This window comes from Diadema antillarum, unplaced genomic scaffold, assembly GCF_040938485.1.
Source record: "Diadema antillarum isolate AM-2024a unplaced genomic scaffold, OU_Dant_1.0 scf00000007, whole genome shotgun sequence".
Taxonomy (NCBI): Eukaryota; Metazoa; Echinodermata; class Echinoidea; order Diadematoida; family Diadematidae; genus Diadema; species Diadema antillarum.
In genome coordinates this window covers 3,761,849-3,785,490 of record NW_027270896.1, presented here as the reverse complement: position 1 = coordinate 3,785,490, position 23,642 = coordinate 3,761,849, and the positions used below count along the sequence as shown (strand labels likewise).

Below are 23,642 nucleotides of genomic sequence, written 5' to 3'. Positions count from 1 at the left end.
ATGGCTGGAGCCAAATACAGCGATGTACCCTGCTTGGAGGACTACGGTGTTTCGCCAACATTTGGGTTCTTGGATGCAAACCCGACGGTAAGTAACCCCTAAGTTCAAACAGTTCCTTTTTGACAGTCCGTCAAAACAAAGAAGTGTAATGTCTTATATGCAATCATTTTATTTGCCAATTGTATCATCATAATATAATGTACGTAAACAACAGTATATAGATAGTATATATTCATGTTGATATAATATATATTCTAATGTATTTCAGTTAAAGGCGTAATTTACCATTTGCAGATGAAACAAAAACCCGGCATTACTGATTTAAAATAATGGTAAAATGTGAGTTAGAGATAGAAACAACCAATGAAAGAATATGAACCAGTATAATCGATGTTAAGTATTGTTAAATATACAAAATATGAGCAATAGTAATAATAAAAATGTTTGCAGATTAAACCGTCTACAGTTATGGTTTAATGAGGAAAATAGTGATATCTCCTTATATTATAGACTTTATTGCTAGAATTTAATAGTGAACCTAACATGCAATTAATCTTATCCACCTGTACACATCAAAGGGATAATACAGTCTTGGTTGAGATGGGGGATTCAGATTTGAACTTTGACTATTAAAAATCACTTATGAAATATCAAAAAGGCATGCAATTCTAAGATGAATTCGCAGAATTTGATGAAACTGTCTTGAAACAGCTGAGATATAAAACAACAATTAAAACAAAGAATCCAAGCGAAATGGTCCTAATAAAAGGTGGGTCTCACCTTTTATAAGGACCTCTTAAGGTTTGGATTTCTCAGCCATTTCAAAAGCAATTTTCATCAAGCAAACTTTGAATTCCTCTTAAAATATGCTCTTTCATAATTCATAAGAGGTTTTTATAAAAGGTTTCTCATTATCTCGTGATCATGCAGTGACCAGCTCTAGTAAAAAATAAATCTCCATGTAATCTGACTACATAAGTAAAATTGATCCATCAACGTAGAATGCAAACCTACGCTTCTTTTCAAATGACCTAAAACACATGTCAGTGCTTTGCTATGGCATCATAGCTCTTTGTTAATGTTGATGTGCTGGGCTACGTGCGTCGGTATTTTCGTTGACCCTTTTTGTTATACGTCACATTGATGTGGTTTTAGTTTGTTACTTTGTTTCCTTTTCTTGACGATTGCTCATTTTTCATTGTTTCACCGTTCATTGATCACCGTATGTCTTTTCCAGATTGATCTGCCAGATTACTTCAAACCATGGACGACACTTGCTTCCATTACTGCGGACTTGGTTGAGAGTGGCAAAGCCAGGGAGAGAATAGAAAAGGTGACCTGAAAACTACATAAATCATCAAAGAGCTTAGCCAAGCGAAGCTTGTATCACGTAAATAGATATAAAATGATCTCCTGCCAGCTATACTGCCGTTTCTTATAATTCTTGTTTTTCATATATTTTCACCGGTATGGAATGACGAGACATCGACAAGAAAAGACGAGTACAAAATAGACGTTCACAATGAACTGTTATTTGATACGAAATGGTAAACAGAAGAAATTCGCACTCTTTGTATATTGAAAAGAAAATGCCAAAACTGGTCACGGACCGTTGACACACAACAAAACAATAATACATCTCTGAAATACCAAACCTGCTTCACTTGTATACCTCGTCCTCTTGTAAATTCAACGACGTTTTTCCAAGAAGGAATAATAGAAGGAGAATGAATCTCTTTTGTGCCCATATGCTCCGTGCAGGGGATAATTTATGCCCTCTCAAATCTGACATCAGAGTGCACTTCTGTTTTCTAAGTATGCATCATTCCTAAATCATGACAAACCTAGCGAGCAGCAGGTCGCTGTCCCTTTCAACAGTTTCGGCAAAAATCATTTAGTGTGGAAAGAACAGGACTATAAGGTATTTTGGTCAACCCTATACATACATGCTCTATACATAACTTGACATCCAGCTTTTTGTGTCTGCTATCTATTCTAGGGAGATAATGTTTCGAGAGCAAGACAACAACTACAATAAGCCGGTTTGGAGTTAGCTCATTAGCTCATTTCTTTTTTTTTTCTCAGTCGATAAGGGGTACTTCCCTCGTTTTCATAAGCTTAACGTAACAATTTATTGGATTCATCAATCTTATTCAAACAAAGAATGAACTTTCGTAGACCAGATGGCCAGAGTGATCTGTCAATTGACACTTGGGAAAGCATCCATGTCATGATTTTGCATTGAATTTATTTACAATCTTTTTCTAGTGATATTGCCAAATACCACACCGCTGGCAGATAGATGTGGTGGCAATCAGCATTTATAAGGAATACATGAACAATCACCTCATCACAGATGCTTATTCCAGTGAATTAAAAAATCAACATGCCTGTTGGTACGAAAGACCTTTTTTTTCTGCTCATGCGCCAAATAGAACTGCGAACCGGCTAGTAGAACGGCCCGAATATGAGGTGGTAATTAAGCCCTCCACTGGATTTGCTGAATTTTAGCTTTTGATTCTCCGTCATGCTCGGGTGCCAAACTGGAGCATAGGCAAGGATGATATCTGGTTAAATGACCTCTATACAGGTATACCACTGTGGCCTTTTAAAAATTTGAATAGGACTGAAATGACCTCTAATCTCAAACTGTCATGACGTTATCATGACTTTATGGCGATGAGGGTTAACTTATAATCATTATTTTTTTAGATTATTCTATTATTTACGTGCTTACAGATGCCTTTGCTGGATCATAATCGGCTGGAAGGTCCCCGCCAATGGAAGGCAGCGCTAGTCTTGCTCACAGCACTTGCGAACACTTATGTCTGGTGCAATGGGGAGGATGATATTCCAGAGGTATGCTTACCATGGACTTACTAACTGAGACTCTAGCATAATTACGTTGCCCACTCATCTCCATCTTTTCAAAATTAGACGTCCTTTGAAATTCCGTCATTTTCCAATCAAAATATTCATGTGCATTTTAATGACGATAGGTTAGTGTTTTCGGATGATATTCGTTTTTCCGAAGAATGAAAAAAGGTGCCTTGATCCGAGTATCCATTAACATTTTTTTTTTTTTGTGCCAGGGACATTGGACAGTTTACAAGGCTTTGAGTTTTCTGTGTCAGATTACCTCTAAGCACACAGAGGGTTAATCTAAAAATTAACTAAGAACAGTGGGTGTTCCGAAGGTTCTTTAACTCGAAATTAAAAAAAAAAAGGAAAAAGGGGGTCCGTACGTAGTAGCTAATCATCGGAATAACGAACAATAATTGCGTTTTGTCGGTACGATTATTATTAGTCTTCAAGGCACTTTTATGGCGGTGTCACCAAAACACTAACTGAGGATAACAATAGGCCCTATACAATAATATTGCTGAACAAAATGTAATAATTTCATCTTTTTAACAATTGCTATAAAACTTGTGCGTTCCATGAGCATTTCCAAAAGTAAGAGTATGCATTATCATTATCCCCATAAAATTACATGACTCATTTATCCAACGACTAATCTCATCATGCTTTGAGAGATAAAAAATCTGCAGCAGGAAACTGGTATAAGCTGCTTCAAAGCAAGCGAATCTTGCCTATATTATAAACAATGTGTATGTGTAGTTATAGGTGATATGTTGCCCCACTTAAAGTCACTAGGAAGAACTGAATTTGCACTAGATGCATTTTCTTCATGCATACTCTTCATATCAGGTTTTGCCTCGATGCGTGGCCATACCTTTCGCAACAGTTGCAGAGAAGCTGCAGGTGACGCCATCACTGACTGCATGGGGTTTTTCCATGATTAACTGGAAGCTCAAGGACCCAAATGGACAAGTCGAGCTGGAGTAAGTTAAGCGATATAACACTTCGGATAGAAAACTTATCCTTCTGTGATTGCTTGAAAGACATTCACGTGATTGTAATGTATTTTGAACTATACTAAGTTGGCATGTTTGACACCCCACGGTGTACTGTTTTGGAAATGACATCAGGTTTACATTTAAAAACCCCACAATATTGTTAAAATGACTTCACACAACAATCGTGACATCATCTTGCAATGCTTCGTACGGTTACGGTAGGATCCCCTCATGGTTTCTTAGTACGTGAAGTACCAGTATTTTCAAATTTGATATACGCCCGCGTCACCTTGAAAACCCGTCAGACGTCAGATAATGTCCCCGTAATTCTCACACCCATGAATTTGGGGGTACGACAGTTTTCCAAGCTAATTTTTGAATAGACCCTGTCACACATTATTTATACGGCTTCCTTTAGACACCTGCATACTATAACATGATCATCGAAATTAAAGTATGTTCAGTGCATTCTTTATTTTGTAATGTGCAATCCAAAGACATGGTTGTATACATTTTGTATTCTTTGTTTTACCAATATCAAATAATTTGTTGTTCCTTAGTTTGGTAAAAAGGGAAATGTGAAAATAAATTGAACTGGGCTGAATAATAATCTAGCGCCGTGATAACACCAAGGTAGTTAGAAAGTTACATCCATAGCAGCTATTACATAAACCACAACCAAATTGAATATTTAGGCCTATAACTTTCAAAGCTTCTAAATGTAGAAACTTTCTTTCTTTCGATGTTTCGAACAACCTAAGAAGTTTAAATAAATTATGCTTCATGTTTTCCAGTTAAAAAGAATGTGAAGATCGATCAACAACATCGGACCCCTTTAATATCTTTTTCGAAACTGATCACCTAGCCGGTGATGGGTCTTGTGTTTTTGGTTTATTTTTCCTTTCCCGCCAGTAACATGGAAACGCTTGTCCAGATACGAGGCGGCGCCGATGAGTCTTGGTTCATGTGCGTGGCCAATCAGGTGGAACTCGACTTTGCCCCCGCACTCTGCAGCATCGTAGAGGCGCAAAAGGTAATCGTTTGTTATGTACATGCATTCAGGAGATGAAGCATTAATCTGTTTCTACAAACCTTCTAAATCTACGAGCATAGACATCGATTTGATAAACCAACATTATGTTTGATTTTGATTGAATTTATTTCTGCATTTTTCACAAATTATATACAACGTAACAAACAATGTTCAAATACTAATCACATTCTATCCAACTAAAAATGAATATAGGCCTAAATATAATCATATATAATGTATTAGTAATTAAATATTCTGATATGGGTGAATAGGTGAAAACAATTGAAAAATCAATGCTTATTCAATCGAATGAATAGGCCTACATGAAAAATGCAGGAGACCGTCATTTTAAATTGAAGCTTGAGTTTGATGGTGGCCTCTCGAATACCTGTATGACATTGTGTAAATACATGTATATATGTATCATACAGAGTGTATACGTTATATGTATATGTTTATGTATGTATATAACATTTTTATGTAATGTGCGCTATTTATCTCACATAATAATTACCCCTGAAGGCTGTCATTGATGGTGATGTGGAGACGTTAATTACAGAACTCCAAACTATCGAGAGGGCTATACGTACAATGACCAACACATTACGCAGAATGTCAGGTAAGTCTCTCCACAAAACAGTGTGTGATCTGTAATGAGATTTTTTTGCATATATAATTAACTGGTATGGTGTTCGTTCCTTTCTTTTTGCTAAACTGTGTATAAAGGAGGCTATACTGAACCAAAAAAAAAAATGATATAGGAACACTTATGCACCATGCTGATAGGACGAAGAGAATTTTCCAGCGTGCAAGCCATATAAAGCACCTGCTTGGTACAATTATGGTCTCCTGCATTTTAAACTTTGAGAATACATAGTTGCTATTTTCTTTTATCAGAGTTTACCGAATAGCTTCCCCAGTCCTTGTAATGTGTCAACTGATTCTTTAAATTGCAGTCACATGATACAGCCATCTTTTTAAAAAAAGATCACTTTCCAAGCACACCTATCTCATGCTATTTGAAATTAACAAATAAGATCGTTTGCCATCTCTTGACAGGTTTTGAGGATAGACCGCGGTCTGAAATCCATATCTCACAATCAAAAGTAATGACTCAGATCTATAAAGTTCGCCTGAAAGAGGAAAGCGCTATAAAGGTGATAACTTTTAGTAACGCAATACAATGAAAAATAATGAAATTGTGTTTACTGATCATTCTTGCCATCTGATCGAGGCAAATTCATTATTTGTTTGAACAGGATTGATGAATTGAATAAATTGTTATATAAAGCTTATGCATTGATGTAGCTTTGAAAACGAGTGAAGCGCTCCTAACCGATTGAAAAAAAGAAGGGTAAATCGTACCAATGCGAACATGAGCTAACTCTGAAGTGGCTTATGATTAACGGAAGGCTTTAAAATGTACAAAGCATAACGCCGTTCGTATGACATTTTAGTGATATGGAGACAAGCAAGTTTTAGTAATCTGTAGTACGTGTGAGCTTGAAATAGAAAAAAAAGAATGTCCAATTTCATCAAGAGTGAATATTGACCTATCACATAAAATTGTCAATTCGATTTCTTTCGGAGCATCTCCTCTTTATTTTTACTTTTATTTCTGTCTTCCACGTGATGGACAGAAAGATGCAGACCACATGTCTTCTACAATGTCTTCAGACCGTTTCTGGCAGGGTGAGAACAATACCATAATCATAATATTATGTACGAGTACAAATTTAATTACGTAAGTAATCGAAGTTCCTCAAGAGTTATAGTGTGATAATCCTAGGCAACAAGATGGAAAAGGGGGATGGGGGCTTGAGTTTGTGATCATAGGGCGTTTTTCCCCTGGCCTGTTATCCGAGAGTTGCAGTGTGCAGCAAACCTAAATACATGAATGAAATTAGACGCATTCGGTCAACACCGCTGTGTCTATACGCCCAGAGGATTCAGTGTGGTCTCAAATTGTCAATTCGGCACCTGCTTATGAAAATAAGCCGGCAAAAAACCCCACAAAACAACAACAACAACAACAAAACCCCTCTCAAAAAACTGTCACAGGTAGTGGAAAGGTAATGTAAACAATTGTATTAATATACGTTTTAATGCTACGCTTTTGTATAAATGTTTGATCTTAAAGCATCTATTTTATTAATTGATGTCTCTTTCTCTCACAGATGGGACTCACCAGCATTTAAGAAAAAGCATCTGGACGGACTTATCTATGAAGGAGTTAGTGATCAACCTTTCTCAGTAAGCGCTCATTTTCTCTTTCTTTCTGGTAATTTTAGTAATGGTGATGAAACTATTGAATCATCAATCCATACAGACAGTAAGACACATACGAAGATGAACAACGTGATATTGTTCACTAAATGTCAGTCAACACCATGCATGCGTGCATTTTGGACAGTGATAACAAACAAAATTCGTTATAAAGATGAAATTTGCTACAATAGACGGCCTGACTGAGGGTTGAGTTTGTCTCTAAAAACGGAAAACTTGATGTGCAAATGGGCATTACTTGGCAATGCCATAATGATCTCATATAGGTGATGAGTGTTCCTGTTTAGCATAATGATATTCTTCCATTGCGTTTTTCATATAACTCAACTCAGATTCCTTTATCACAAATATGAAAAAGATATCATCATTTTGGGACACAAAGCTCTCTTTCGAGAATACTGGAGTTGCACGCTGCGGTGCAAGTGGTAAGCCCGTGAGCTTGGTGCATATCCACCAACAGGGTAAGCATGACATCACAATTATTGGAAATAAAATAATTTTAGCTATGTTCATTTTGTATTTGTCTGTACCTGACTTTTCGCTAAATCTGACTCATTCGAATGCTTATATTTTTATGTTTCTAGTACACTGGTGGTAGTACTGCGCAGAGTTCTACGTTACCGTGCCTAGATGCTGCATTTGAGGTCAAGAAGACACAGACGGAAGGTGTAAATTGCAAATTCTAACTTTCATAGGAATCCATTGTTATACAAATACGACTCTAGCCTTCAACCACTTTACGAAATTCAATGACACTTAACTCGTATTTAGCCTTGTGTATATGTTTAAAGGGCAGGCTGAATTTACAGACTTAGGCCTAATTGAAATGAAATTTACGGTTGACATTATTTTAGTCCATGGACAAAAACAGAACCTGTCTACCATGTCTACCATACGCATGGACGTTTCAGTCTGCGATTTTTATTGGACGTCTGTTGGTGTAGATGACGCATCATGCTCATTTACACAGTTTAAATTTACATAATCTATTGACTAGATGCAATCTAGTATACTTTTGTGACGTCCTGACAAGTTAATAGAAATGCAGATGAATGTAAATGAGCAATTTGTAAGATGCATTCAAATCAAATTTTATCCGAAAATAAAAATTGTATGTGAATTAAATAAAAATATTTAATTCAACGCATTATTAAAGTTAAGGAAAATTTGACAACAATCTGCATTCAAGCATGTTTCCAGTAAATTTTCCTTTTACAAATGGCAACGCACCATGAGCATGACAGACGGATTGAATTCGAAAACGCTAATTATTGAATCAATTTCCCTGAAATATTGTAATAAAAAACGCAAAGGATTTTAAACGTGATCCTACAATTGAAAATTGCATAAAATAACATGAGAATTAAGAATTATTTTAAGTAATACGCAATGTTGTGACCAAGTACACATGCATCATGGTCTTTTTGACTCCAACTATAGGTGTCCCGCAGTATGGAAACATTTTCGTAGACAAGAATGTTTTAGTGAAATAATAAATTCAAATTAATACCAAATTGATCCTTTGTTTCTAATCCATCAGTAACAATCCTGAAGTCCTTTGAGCAGTATATGCCTAAACCACACCGAGATTTGATTGCTGCAATCTCAAAAGGGCCGTCTATTAAATCGTTCGGTAAGTGGTGATAACGACTGGTTGAAACTCAAGAAATAAATCCTTAATTTAGTTTCCTAATTCAATGACCTAAGAAAAAATTAACTTAACTGAGATGTTGGTGATCATGTGCTGGGCCTGATGATTGATTGCTTCATACGACTCAAACATTTGCACCTTGCAGCAGAGGAATCTGAAGGAGTCAGAAATTTGGATTACTTGGCATCTCCTTAATCACTGTTGATAACTTGGGGGAAAGGGCTTAGAAAGACTTACATGGGAAAACATTCATCGTATGTAGGCCTTTTAGTTATCAGTGAGGGTAATTCTCTGCTTAGACATAACAACCTGCTGGCAGTGCGTTGATTGAATGTGTGGTGTGTTGGAGAAAGGGAGGGGATAGGCTGGGGGAGTGATGAGACACAGGAGACTCTTGTCTCGAAATGTTATTGAAATGAACTTTTGTTATCATCATGAGATTATAAGAATGCATTCACTCTGGCGCCCACTCTTTTCCTACCACGCAGTTCACTCCTGTGAATCACCTGATGCCGTTCGGTGGTTCAACGCCTGTCTCAGTGGTATGAGGGACTTCCGGAACGGGCACTTAAAGTTGGTTGGAAGGTATTTGTTCTCCTATTACCTCACATTGTCATTAATGATTGGGGGGGGGGGGGAGGTAACTTTACTCTAGAACTTTAGAACAGTCTTTAGGGTACAGGACCAGTGCTCTATTAAGTACCAAAGTACTTCATCACCATCGAAACTGATTCTGAACAATCTCACCTGCCGCGAATATGTGTGAACATCATTGTTGTTAACAATGCTAGCGCCTGGTTTCAAACGAAGCTTTTTAACTGTGAAATCATCACTTTGATCATGGACCCGAGGGTCCATGCTATGATGCTTTATACATAAAAAGTTGGAAAATTTTGAATGATCATAATGAATTCGTGAGTTCGTCTCCTCACAGGTGACGTACCCCTTGTTTACGAAAGACACAAGAGAAGTTTTGGCAAAATGGACCTTTTAGAGCTCACCACAAACGTCGAGTCTTGCGTGCACAGTTTGCAATTCTCAGCGGAGTTATTATGAAGAATAGATAAACGTTGTCCATATTTCTCATAATTCTAATAAGCATTCGTAGACACCAGAGCGTTTGCATGCAAGCACATTCACCTTCTTTTGCTTTCAGATATATACTAGCAATGTCACGAAGAGGCGATACAAACAGCCAATTTTCCCAACAGGCAGAGGCAGGAACTGGCGGAACAGGTGAGAAAGGGACTGAAAAAAAAAGAAGAATATTAGAACATGACTAATTGGAAAGCAATAAAAAACAAACAAACAAACAAACAAACTGCTTCAAAACATGATTTATTCGCTTTTGAAAACGTGATGCTTTTAATTTAGTGTCGTATTTTGATTTAACTGTATTTCATATTTTGGGAGCTGTAAAAAAAAACACATTAAGGACTGTGATTCGCCTATGATTTAAGCACTTCATGAACGCCAAAATGGTCCTCCATCATGCCTAACTAGGCATTACATGTACTGTTATATAATTGCCTTTTCACGTCGAATGTTGTGTATGCAATTATTTGATTTTCTCCGAGGTGTTTGTCTCCGCGATGGAATTCAGTTCAGTTTTTTTTTCCATCCAGCAAGGAGTGAAATAATGTATGATATTATATCAGACATGCTTAACATAATCTTATAGTTTGATTAATTTCGGACAAGGAAAAAAGGAGTACAAAACGAAAAGTGAATCGCATAGTATATCATAAGATATTATATAAGTAGTATTACTTAGAACACCTAGGCATGGTTTGAAGGATAACTATAAAGTAGGTATGAAAAAGAGTGGTCCACTAAAAAGCAAAGGCTTGTACTATATACATGGATCACTCAAATCATAATGTATTTAGTATACGTCATCGTTGTTCGAAGCTTTCTATTAAAAAAAAAATACTTGAGAAGAAGTTTACTTTTGAATTTCAAAACAGTGTGATATTCATAGTATGAAAGTTTATCTTTTATGTATCTGTTCTTTATCTGTATGCAATTCTGGCAGGATTCCTAGATTTCCTGACTGGCCTACGAAATGCTACAATCCAGACTATGCTAGGAGGTGACCATGGGCTGATGGGGAAGGATGCGGTCTCCATGGAAACGGTAGAGCAAGATGTACGAAACAAACATCTTAGCAGTTCATCTACATGGATCACGGGCCTTGCAATTTCCCTCTTGGTAGTCGCTTTGGCTCTTCTTGTGCTTTAGTGGCAGTTTCAGCTGAAACAAACTTTAGATATATTATATCATTACAGTAATTACACAGTTAATTTCTACGTCTTTTTTTTCTTGAAAAATTCACTTCGTCTGTGTCAATTACAGTATATGTCAGTCTCGTATCTTTTCACGTGTGTATTGTTTTGTGTATGTGTATTATATGTGTGTGACTTTTATGAAGTCTATTGTACTGCAGTGTTTTATGATTTTTTTTTTTTTTGTACACAGGGCTACCCTGGAAAGCAGTTGAGAAACTGAGGGGACTACCCTGTTTAAATATGACTCGATAAATAACTAGAATATGAAGAATATGAATAAATGAATAAATAATTGCACTGACATTATTGCAAGTGCCGGGCTACATCTTTATTACTTTTTATATTCAATTAAGATCATAAATCAAAACGTGCAAAGAACATGGGACTCCTCTTGGATTCAAGCACAGAGGTTCGACTCCCTTTAGAATCTCATTTTCATCGTTTATTTTCATTCATGCTATTTTTTATGGTCAGTTTCCGTACATATATTGGAATCAATTATCATATTATTGCGTAAAGTACTGAAGGGAGGAATATCAAACGCCCGCTAATATACTTTGTACTTTGCTTGTTCCACAATCCAATCCGTTGCATTAATTACCACAGTAATAACAGTATAACAGTATGTTTGTTTCTGGATGTCTGTGTCCATTGTGATTTTGTTTTGTTTTGTTATTTTTTTTTGTCACCACGTCAATATTAGATGTTATTGCCTCCGATCTATCGGTACAGTATGATAATGCTTATGTTAATGATTCAACTTCTATATTTTTTTTTCGTAGCTTATCCTCTGCCTGTATAGAACAGAGTTGACTCAATATGCATATATCTGCATTTATTTTTGCAATGGAGAAGAACGGAAACTGTATACATGAAGAGTTTGTTTGCAAAAACCGATAAGTCCATATTTGCCAAATGGAGATATTTGCGATTAAAGGTCAAGAAAAATAAAGAGAATGATAAGAAAATTGTTGCTTCTTTTGACCATAACTTCACAAATATACCTTTGTAGTGACCAATGTATCATTTAAAAGGTATTATTTTTGTACTTTATGACAGAGACCGTACTTTAAAATCTTCAAAAATGGACTAATCGGTTTTTGCGAACAAACTCTTCATTGCTTTTCCATTGGATTCCATGGTTTCTTTTTTAGTTCAGATACAGTACAGAGTTACATAATTGTCTCTTACCCAATGTTTGAGTTAGGTAGTGTATGCACAGTTCCAGGTACAGAGTAGTCTAATCATTTATTTCTGTCAATATGTAAATGCAAATAATTTCAAAGCAACGTTATATATGTATATATATATATATATATATGTTCGCAAAAACCGATAAGTTCATATTTGCCAAATTGAGATATTTGCGATTAAAGGTCAAGAAAAATAAAGAGAATAATAAGAAAATTTTTGCTTCTTTTGACCACAACTTAAAAAAGTACCTTTATATGTAGTGACCAATAAATCATTTAAAAGGTATTATTTTGTACTTTATGACAGAGACCGTACTTCAAAATCTTCAAAAATGGACTTATCGGTTTTTGCGAACAAAGTCTTCATATATATGTATACATATGATAAAGGAATAGTACATAGTTTTAGTCGTATATCGTATAGTCACGTGCTTGTTTGATGAGGCTCTAAGCTTGAAGTGTCAAATAATTAATGTTAACGAGTTTTCTTGTTTATGAAGTAAAAAGTACAGACATGAAGAAAAGTGGTCTTGTTTGCATGGGCGTCACCAGGGGGGGTGCGCTGGGTGCGAACGCACCCCCCTTCAGAACCTTAAAAAAAAAAAAAAAAAAAAAAAAAAAACGCTTCAGTCTGCGAGCGACCTCAACGCCGGACGCTAAATAATTATTCTTTTTTATTTTTATTTTTTTTTTTATTTTGCACCAGGAGGAAAAAAAACAAAAACAAAAAAAAAACAAAACAAAACAAAACAAAACAAAACAAAAAAACAAAAACAATCGCACCCCGGCTCTGGCAGCACTGATGGTATACATGCATCACGTGTTTACTATCTATCGCCCGTACTGTTATACGTGAGGTATATTTCATTCATTGTGCAACGGATTATCAATTCAGAAAATGCAAAAGCTCCGTCGCATGGGAGGGAGATACCCCGCCCACACCCTCCCCCGTTATAGGTCTCTAATCAGTGACTGTAAAATGTCAAAATTTTTCACGCTCGCTCGATCCGCTCGCTCGTATGTAATCGCTATGCCATTCCTGATGTTGCTGCCGGTATCAAATTGCCAGCAGTTGCACCCGGTGCGACCCACCTCCTTACACCAAAGCGAAAAGGAATAGCTACAAACGGCAGTTTTTAGACGGTAAAATGTCAAAATTTTCAAGCTCGCTCGCTCCGCTCGCTCGCATTTTAATCAATTCAATTCAATTCAAACTTTATTTCATTTTTCGAAAAGAACATAAACATTTCACTTTCTTTGGTAACATAGAATAAGGTTGCATAACAAAAACTGAGTAAATTGAGAAAACATAATTGTGGAACCCTGCGGTAACAAAAAAGTTGTAAGGAAAATTGATTGACTGAAGTGATACAGACGATGATAATCGTTATGCCATTCTCCTGATGTTGCTGCCAGTAATTGCCAGCAGTTGCGCCCGGTGCCCCCCCCCCTTAATTTCGAAAACGAAAAATATAGCTACAAACGGTAGTTTTTTGACTGTGTCAAAATTTTCAAGCTCACTCGTTCCGCTCGCTCGCATTTAATTGTTATGCCATTCTATACTGATGTTACTGCCAGTAATTGCCAGCAGTTGCGCCCTGTGCTCCCCTCCTTAATTTCCAAAGCGAAAAAATATAGCTACAAACGGAAGTTGTTTTTTTTTACTGTAAAATGTCAAAATTTTCAAGGTCGATCGCTCCGCTCGCTCCCATTTAATCATTATCCCATTCTCCTGATGTTGTTGACAGTAATTGCCAGCAGCTGCTCCCGGTGTGCCCTGCTTACTAGTAATTTCCAAAGCGAAAAAATATAGCTACTAACGGTAATTTTTTGACTATAAAATGTCAAAATTTTCAAGCTCGCTCGCATTTAATCACTATGCCATTCTCCTGATGTAACTGCCAGTATTGCCAGCAGTTGCGCCCGGTGCGCGCCCCCCTTAATTTTCAAAGCGAAAAGATGTAGCTAAAAACCACATTTTTTTTTACTGTAAAATGCCAAAATTGTCGAGCTCGCTCGCTTCGCTCGCTCGCATTTCATCGTTGTGCCATTCTCCTGATCTTGCTGCCAGTAATTGCCAGCAGTTGCGCCCGGTGCGCCACCCCTCCTTAATTTCCAAAGCGAAAAGAAATAGCTACAAACGGCAGTTTTTAGACTGTAAAATGTCAACATTTTCAAGCTCGCTCGCTCCGCTCGCTCGCATTTTAATCAAATCAATTCAAACTTTATTTCATTTTTCGAAAAGAACATAAACATTTCACTTCTTTGCTAACATAGAATAAGGTTGCATAATCAAAACAAAGTAAATTGAGAAAACAAAAGTGTTTAACCTTGGGATAACAAAAACGTTGTAAGGAAAATTGATTGACTGAAGTGATACAGACAGTATAATCGTTGTGCCATTCTCCTGCTGTTGCTGCCAGTAATTGCCAGCAGTTGTGCCCGGTGCGCCACCCCCCCCCCCTTAATTTTGAAAACGAAAAAATATAGCTACAAACGGCAGTTTTTTGACTGTGTCAAAATTTTCAAGCTTACTCGTTCTGCTCGCTCGCATTTAATTGTTATGCCATTCTCCTCATGTTACTACCAATAATTGCCAGCACATGCGCCCGGTGCGCCACCACTCCTTTATTTCCAAAGTGAAGAACTATAGCTACAAACGGAAGATTTTCTTTACTGTAAAATGTCAAGATTTTCAAGGTCACTCGCTCCGCTCGCTCCCATTTAATCGTAATTATCCCATTCTCCTCATGTTGTTGCCAGTAATTGCCAGCAGCTGTTCCCGGTGCGTCCTGCATGCTTACTAGTAATTTCCAAAGCGAAAAAATATAGCTACAAACGGTAATTTGTTGTAAAATGTTCAAGCTCGTTCGCATTTAATCGCTTTGCCATTCTCCTGATGTTACTGCCAGTAATTGCCAGCAGTTGCGCCCGGTGCGCCACCCCCCCCCCCCTTTAATCTCCAAAGCAAAAAGATAGAGCTAAAAACGGCAGTTTTTGGACTATAAAATGTCAAAATTTTCAAGCTCGCTCGCTCCGCTCGCTCGCATTTAATCGTTATGCCATTATCCTCATGTTGCTGCCAGTAATTGCCAGCAGTTGCGCCCGGTGCGCCCCTTTCATTTCCAAAGCGAAAAAATATAGCTACAAACCGCAGTTTGGGATTGTAAAATATCAAAATTTCCAAGCTCGCTCGCTCCGCTCGCTCGCATTTAATAATGTTATGCAATTCTCTTTTTTTTTTCTTTTTACAAAAAGTTCCTCCGTGGGAGGGGTATCCCCCTCCTACACCTTCTCCCGCTCGGTTGCTTCGCTCCCTCGCCGAGGATCTCACACCGTCACAATCATAATGTACCCCCGTAATAGTCCTTCATAGTAGGCCTATTTTTATTTTCACTATGCTCTGTAAAGGCGACTTTTACACTCTTGTTTTTACACAAAATTCCTACAGTGGGAGTGGGTATCCCCCTCCCACACCCTCCGCACTGAAGGAGCGGAATGGATCCTCGCCGAGGATCTCACACCGTCACAATAATGTACCCCCGTATAGTCCTTCATAGCGAAAGATTCGGTATACAATCATATGTAATATGTACAATATCCCGATGGAATCCCATTTTCTTTGCTCACTTTTCCACTAATAATTTATATTCTTTCTGGTCAGTTTATTCTGTCTTTATATGTACAATATATGTGTAAATGTACATGATGACACAGGAGCCAATAAATCAAATAAAAAAAAAAATCTCACAGTTTACATTTACTGTCAAAACGCACCCCCCTTGAAAAAAAGCTGGTGACGCCCCTGGTTTGGTAAATGTTAATCATCTAATGCAATCGAGTATTCAGCCTCTTCCAGCAATTCTCTGGTATTTGCTCTTCGTAACATACATGAAATTAGTACTTTCATCAGGAGTTTGATCACTTCAATGACTTCTACATTAATGGAGCCTACAGAAATAACAGACAATCTCATTAAAAAACGTGTTGTTGCTGCTGACATTATTATTATTGTATGTGTATGTGTGTGTGTGTGTGTGTGTGTGTGTCTGTTTGTGTATGTGTTAAAATGACAGGCGATTGCGTGGCTGGTTTCATGACACTGACATATGCAAGTACTTGAATTCTGGTAAAATATATTGCAAAGAACTAGTTGATCGTAGGTACTGTATAAGGTCAAACATAATGCGCCAGTCTGGAGGGCGTGAATATATTTTGAACTTTGTCATGGTTTGATGATCTGTCGGTATGGCCTAGATGTCAAGCCATTATTCCTCAGAGTGCTTAGGGCCCCTTTTTGAAGGAGGAATAAACAATATACCTTGCCATGAATTATGGGAAACTGTGACGGTTGTTCCTTTCACGTTTCATCTGGCCTGGTTCGTAAATAGTTCACTTGCCAGTACCAACCGCTGAGCCATTCATTTATGACATTCAAGGCAATGCACATTAACCTCATGGCGTTTGACTTCTGTGAAAATTCCTAGAGGGATATTCAAGAATAGGAAGGTTACCTGTTTGCACCTCCATGACAAGAGTCAACAATGCACAGAATGCCTTTGAAACCGGTTGAAAGAATATTATTGAACTATACAAATATCATTTCAGGGTAGCGCCAACCGAACTCTGAAAAAGCGTAACACCACTACATAAACAATATTATGTTAGAATATAATACTCGACACTGACTGGGTAGAGACATATTTTCTGTTCCCTCGTGAAAAGTTTTCACTCTATTTTGCCGAAGGTATCGACTCTGCGAGAGGCTGATCCTAAAATGCAGAAACTTGTGATCCTGTGTTTGGTTCTCCTGGTCGTCGGTTCTCTCTTCGTTGAAGACACCGGTAAGGCACTTTCCCTCTCTAAACATACTTGGCATTCATTCAATATCTCTCCATAAAAGTATTTCACCAGTCATAATAAAGTTCCAACGGGTAATGGTAACCTCTTTAGCACAAACCACCAGAAACTGGAAAACGTTGTGGATAACTATTCCAAAAACGCTCACACCTTGCTGGATTCGATTATACGTGTTTAAAAAGTCCAGAGGCTAAATCACATTATTGTATCACCATCGTGTTAGTGTTCTCTCTCGTCATTTCAAATGCCAAGTCACTTTAAATGCTCAAATCCTATGTATGAGTATTAAGGGAAATCAATCTTCCGAACCGCGAACCCATTTCTAAAACGAAGAATTGCTTTTACGACTCCAGCATTGTGGCTTGTGTTATCTTATACACGTATGTCTCATATATATATATATCGTTTTTAATTGACCATGATATTATGCTCTTTTCGCCATTTATAGTGCATACTGCAATCACATGACAGTTACCTGTGAGATAAAAAGGACAAATTTAATGTCAGACTCATATTTACAAGGTATTTAATCTTCATCTGCGTAAGATTAAGTGTCAGTACGTCCAGTGCATAGGAACAAATCTCTGTCCCGAGAATCTAATGAAGTCTTCCCATTCAAATGACTTCAAGGTGAAATTGAAATTACTTGTAAAGACTTCCGAATTCAGTTCAAAAAAAGAAAGTGATACGTTTGGAAACATTGCTATGAAGAAACGTGAACAATAGTACTGTGGGTTCCACCGTTTGAATGTCATGATTAATTCTAGCGTGACGCGTTCAGAATTATTCAAATTCATGCTTTAGTCATGTGATTCGAGTTGCATTTTCCATTCTCTTTGTACGCACACCGTCACAGCTGAAGTAACTGCATTATAAATAAATTCTACCGTTTCTGAAATAGGGCATAACATGCCATCTACAGATTGAGAATACCTCTGGGGAAAATTGAAAAGTGCATTAATTCCGAAGTTGTGTTCTTTGCAAAGTTGATGTGAATGATAAAGAGTTTTGTATTCTTAGAAAAAGTGGTATGGAAAAAAAGGAGCAAAAATAAAACAGTGAATTGAAAATAAATTACGGAAAAGTTTAGAAAAAATGACTGACATGATGTCATTACGTAAAGATAAAAGTAGCTTTCCCAAGATTTGGGTTTGATAAGGTTAAAAGTGATCAGTTTGGGAAAGTGTGACAATAAAAAAATCCAAGATGCTAGGTAGATTCAGATAAAAACAAGTGATTTTATTGAAATAGAAATATAAAAAAGGAACAGTTCTATACTTATCTAATTTCATTGATTTAAAAATAGTTTCTCATCAAACAGTGTTACATTTTTGGCAAGATACGACAGATCGCCAATACTATTAATCCACTTAGGTGGTAAATATTGTAGTATATGTTTGCTTAAACATGGAGAAAAGGAATATCCTGCGAGCCATAGTGCCCTTACCTTGTAAAGTTTTCGATCTTTTTTGCACTTAGAATAAACGAGATCATCTTATTTATTTATGTTTTGAAAGATTTCCTTCCCGTTTTGTTCCTTGACATCCGATTTCTGTAATGTATAACAGAGACTCCAACCCGAAGCACCTTCAGATCGGGAGATTCTCCCGCCTGAAATCCCTAGCAAACGGGAGACTCCAAGTTTATGTGTGCGAAGTGCGAAGTTCCTAGGGTTACAGATGCTCTCTGGTGCTATCTAAGGCTTATTCTTGCAACATACGATAGCAATAAGTAAGAAATACTTTCCAACGGGAGACATTGAGCCAGGGCGGGAGAAATTAAATCTCAAACGGGAGAACGGGAGATTTTGCAAAATTGGGTTTTCGGCGGGAGATCTCCCGTCGAAAACGGGAGAGTTGGAGTCTCTGGTATAATACATAAACTCGCTTTTGTCTCTGAATGTAAAAATTGATATTAAGAACATTAATCTTATTTTGCAACCAAGATGGCATAATATTATATTGTAATATCCACAAGCATACATGGTTACCCACGTTGGGGTTGATATGATTATGTGACTTGGTTAGTCTTTATTCAAAGTTAGTCAGATTATGTATGGTATTGATAAACATTCCTTTCTACGCACCTCCACAGATGCGTTTATGAACAGACGTCGCCGTCACATCGGCTTGCATGCTGCCTCAAAAGGTCGGTCTCCATTTCGTCTTTCTTTATTATTCAAGTAGATTAATTTTGATATTTCCTTATCATAATTCTGTGATTCTGACCAGAGGATAATGTAGAAAAGTATATAGAGAAGTATTTTGTTTTCGATAATTCGAGAGTGATCCCGGTGCAGCTTGGTAGATGTAATGTGCTGCTCAATAATAGCGAGTATCGCAGTGTCTGCAGAATCCAGAATAGAAATTAAAAGGAAAAGACCGTAGGAATGCACCCACAGTAATTTGATGCGCAAACATACACACATGCATTCACACACACGCAATAAATACACACGCAGACCAACTAAGCCATTTATGTTTGTTGCCGAATGGGCGCTATTTCATCACTGAAGATGGAACCTGCGACTTAAATTCGTGTCACATTATAGTTTATGTCGTTGTGAGCCCAGTACCAACCGTACAGTCATTCTGCTATTATCATATGGCATTCAAAACGCACTTTACGCATGACTTTTGGCTTTTGTTACAAAGCTTCGAGGGATATGCAGGAGTGAACAATCTAATGTACGGTAAAAAAAAGCCTGCTGGTAGCATTTGCGTTTGAATATGACGATATCATTTTAGAGTAGTGCGTTTGAGCTCTGTGAAAGCATATAGCCCAAACGACCCTAGAAACAGGTTGGCACTGACAATTGACAGAACATATTTTCGGTCGCTGGAGAGGCGGTCTTCCTATGTATTAGCCGAACTATCGACTCTCCAACCAATTTATACCAGAATGCAGAAACATGTGGTCCTGTATTTGGTTCTCCTGCTGGTAGGCTTTCTGTTCACTGAGGACACCGGTAAGCCATTTTGCCTTTCAAAACAAGCTGGGTAAATACATTTGATGGGCCTTATATCAAGGTATATCTTATTAAAAAAAAAGGATAATATCCCCTGTGTTCACTTGTCGTACAATAGAGTTCTGTGGACTGTGGAAGTTAAGTTTCAGTAAGTTTTATTTCACAAATTGTATAACAGAAATCGATGTGATAAAACAGAAAATGTTCGCATGAAAATAGGCACAAAAGTGCTGATTGTTTTCAAATATATTAGTGTCACGACCAATGGAAGAGAGCTATGACGTAACGAACTGAATTGTTACAAAATGACATTTATTACAACTAAATTGTGTATTACAACTGAATTGTTACAGCATAAACATCAAGTTCCGGAAATCAAACTATTTCATGAGTTCCAAAGAATGTTGATACACTTTCTTGTATTAATTGACGACTGAAGTCCTGTCCATTCAGCGATTAAAGATTATCACTTTATGACGTCATTGAAGTGGCGTAACCGCGATGGCGACTCTTGTGATTAACGGCTCGTGCGATGACGGCTCGTGCGATGAAGGCACGTGCGATGGCAGCTCGTGCGATGACGGCGGCCCAAAAGGAACATCTGACGTCCATGAGGCAGCGTGCATACTGCTGCATCCCCAGTGTGGGTAGATACTGTGGTGCTCGTCTTATCAAGGCTGCTAAGACGGCACCATGACGGTGAAACAACCCCTCTTTCTCTGCGATGTGGAATGCGAACTCAAATGTGTAGTGCGAATTCGATGTGAAGCACGAGCTCGGAGCACCACAGGAACTCGGGGTTGGAGCATAAACTCGGGATAAGACCCTTAAAACATTGGAACAAATTTCCACTACCCGAAAATCGTATCCAAATTTCATGTATAAATTCCGCATTTATAATCCATACTTCATAAGTCTCTTATACATTTTCAATGAATTATCCTGTGGTTAATTCAATTTACCTCTGGATAAGTTATCTTTTACCCTGGTTCAAATCCCTATCTCCATAAGTCGTTCCACATCAATATGCATATATCATGAATATCAAATATTTCTATAAAATAACATTTACTGCTAAACCTCATTCCAATTCAATCACAACCATAATTATTCAAAAATAACTTAAGTTATTCTTCTTTAGAATCTGGACACACACATCTATCTCAACTATCTCAGATTTTCTGACATTCAAATACGGTTCTCCACATAAAAAATATAATGTACCTTTTTTAAGTGCTGCATATAAAACTGATAGGAAGCTACTCAACCTCACCACTACTGTGGGCACACAACTCCTCCCAAAATAAATACTACTCGAACTCGAGGGTCATAGCCTGTTGGCTTCTCAGAACACAACTTGACTCTCTGCTGTCAAAATGAAGAGTGGCTCTCTCCTATCACTGTGGCAATACAACCTGTAGCTTCGGGCGGGTCTTGGCATGGCAAGTATCCCTGACATTCACCCTTGCCTGGAAACGATTGCATAACACTGCCTGTCTCCCTCTCTGGGTGGATTCAATACATCTCCTCGAAGCTATTTATTTCCTTCTTTACAAACACACCTATACCTAAAGCTTGTTGTCTTATAGCAATCAACTTCCCATCAAGGAAAACATAAACGAATGGGAAAACATTTCTTTTGCAGATTTTCAAATGCTGAATTAATATATTTGATGTTTATTTGCTGATTTCAAAATTTTGCGGTCGGGAAGAGAAACTGCCTGTGACAATTATGTTCATAATTATTTTCCATGGTATAATTGTGTCAAAGTGTATACAGATGGAGGAGACCCTTATCGGTAAAGAAATAGCTATAGGTAACGGCCTCTGGACATCACTTTAATTACAGTTCTCTCTCTTTCAACTAACGGAAGCACACACACACAACACACACACATACACAAATAACTGAGATAGTTGAGTATTTCTTGTATTCACTGAGGAGGGCAACAAACTGGAGCCTCTGAAAATCAAAGAGTGAATCAAGTTCAAGTTCAAATTTATTTCGTTTCTCCACAAAAGAATAATATATAAATGTAAACCTCACTTTCTTGAGTGACAGAAACAATGCATAAAAAGTTGTACACAGAAAACAATAACGATTGAAAAACTTACAGTAGCGATACATTGCAATAATTGCTGGGGTAACGAAAGTTAAGTAATTGTCAAAGTGCTCTTATGTGAAAAAATGGAGGGACTCACTAAAAAGACAATGCTTGTAGAGTGTGAGCCTCTCTTGGATTAAAAGCTCGATGCTAAAATTGATTGAAAACAGCAGCAAAGCAGCACAAAAAGTTTGGCACAAAAAGTTTGGCAGCACAATGAAAGACAGACAGACAAACAGCTACACACAAAACTAAAACAAACAAAATAATAAATCAAGACGGGGTCATCCCACGAACTAAGAACTACGAAACCAACATTCATTATTAGTCATACATGCTCTACATGACTGTATTGACTCGGGAGATGTCATACGAGTCGTTGGTGTCGAATGTGTGACGCTCATTCGTTGGGACGGCCTGTCGTTATTTTCAATCCATTCTGTGGCCACTGTAAGTTCCCTCCTACACCCACGAGGACAAGGGAAAATTTTATGAATGAAAAAATTGGTCTTAGAACGTCATATAATTCACAAATGTAAAAAAAAAAAACACACCAACATTTAAAAATAAATATTCAAATTGGTTAAAATTAATTACATAATGGCTCCAAACATCTTCTTGTTTAACAGATGCAGTGAGGCCCATTTCTAGAGATCGTCGCGGATTGCTCGTCATGGGTGGTGATTCGACAGAGAATGGTGGGTCCACATTTCTTTATTTGTTATCTCCCGAGTCCACTTGTATCTGGTATTTCTATATCACTGTCCAGTTCTTAATGCAACTGATTGATAAAAAGCCTTCCATCGAAATAATTAAGAAGCAAATTGATCTGATTGGTACCGGCCAGGCCTTTAATCCAGTAAACCACAGAGCTTTAATTGACACATTTGGATATTGTGACCACATAATGATATAGCAAGGGATGGAGAGTTTTCACAGTGAACGCAATGTATTCTGGAGAAGATGAGGCACGGGTTTAGGCCCAAATTAAGCAGTGTGCTTGCATCATCAACAATAAAATGACAATAATATCTGTAATTGGGTAGTGTTATGAGTCTGCAGTCTACACAATGTGTAGTTTAGAAGGCTGGAAATTTATAAAATGCCGGACATGTTATCTATAATATGTAATTGCTAATCAAATCAAATTTCATTTCGAGTTGACATGGTTGATAATACTTCATTCCCGTCAATCAAAATTGTTGTAAATAATGCATAGATGGCAGAACGGAATTTCACAGATCATTGAAATACGTTTGCTGCAAGGTGGATCATGAAGAATGCAACTAGATTTACGAACTGACTGGCAAAATTTGAACGAGGAGTATGGCATGAAATAAAACTCCCCTGGCTTTTCTCTCTTCTATACGACTTTATTGAAATATACCGTCAAATATC

At 37.4% G+C, this 23,642-nt stretch overlaps 1 protein-coding gene across 1 annotated transcript; it reads left to right on the top strand.

The window, feature by feature from the left end:
* LOC139716354 (indoleamine 2,3-dioxygenase 2-like) lies at positions 1 to 11,071 on the top strand. Its single transcript, XM_071627903.1, has 13 exons — positions 1 to 87; positions 1,238 to 1,333; positions 2,740 to 2,859; positions 3,712 to 3,845; positions 4,773 to 4,893; positions 5,416 to 5,512; positions 6,534 to 6,585; positions 7,071 to 7,146; positions 7,764 to 7,845; positions 8,720 to 8,812; positions 9,319 to 9,415; positions 9,987 to 10,066; positions 10,866 to 11,071. The coding sequence occupies exons 1-13, from the start codon at positions 1 to 3 to the stop codon at positions 11,069 to 11,071; spliced, it is 1,341 nt and encodes a 446-aa protein (XP_071484004.1).
* Positions 11,072 to 23,642: the final 12,571 nt, after the last annotated feature.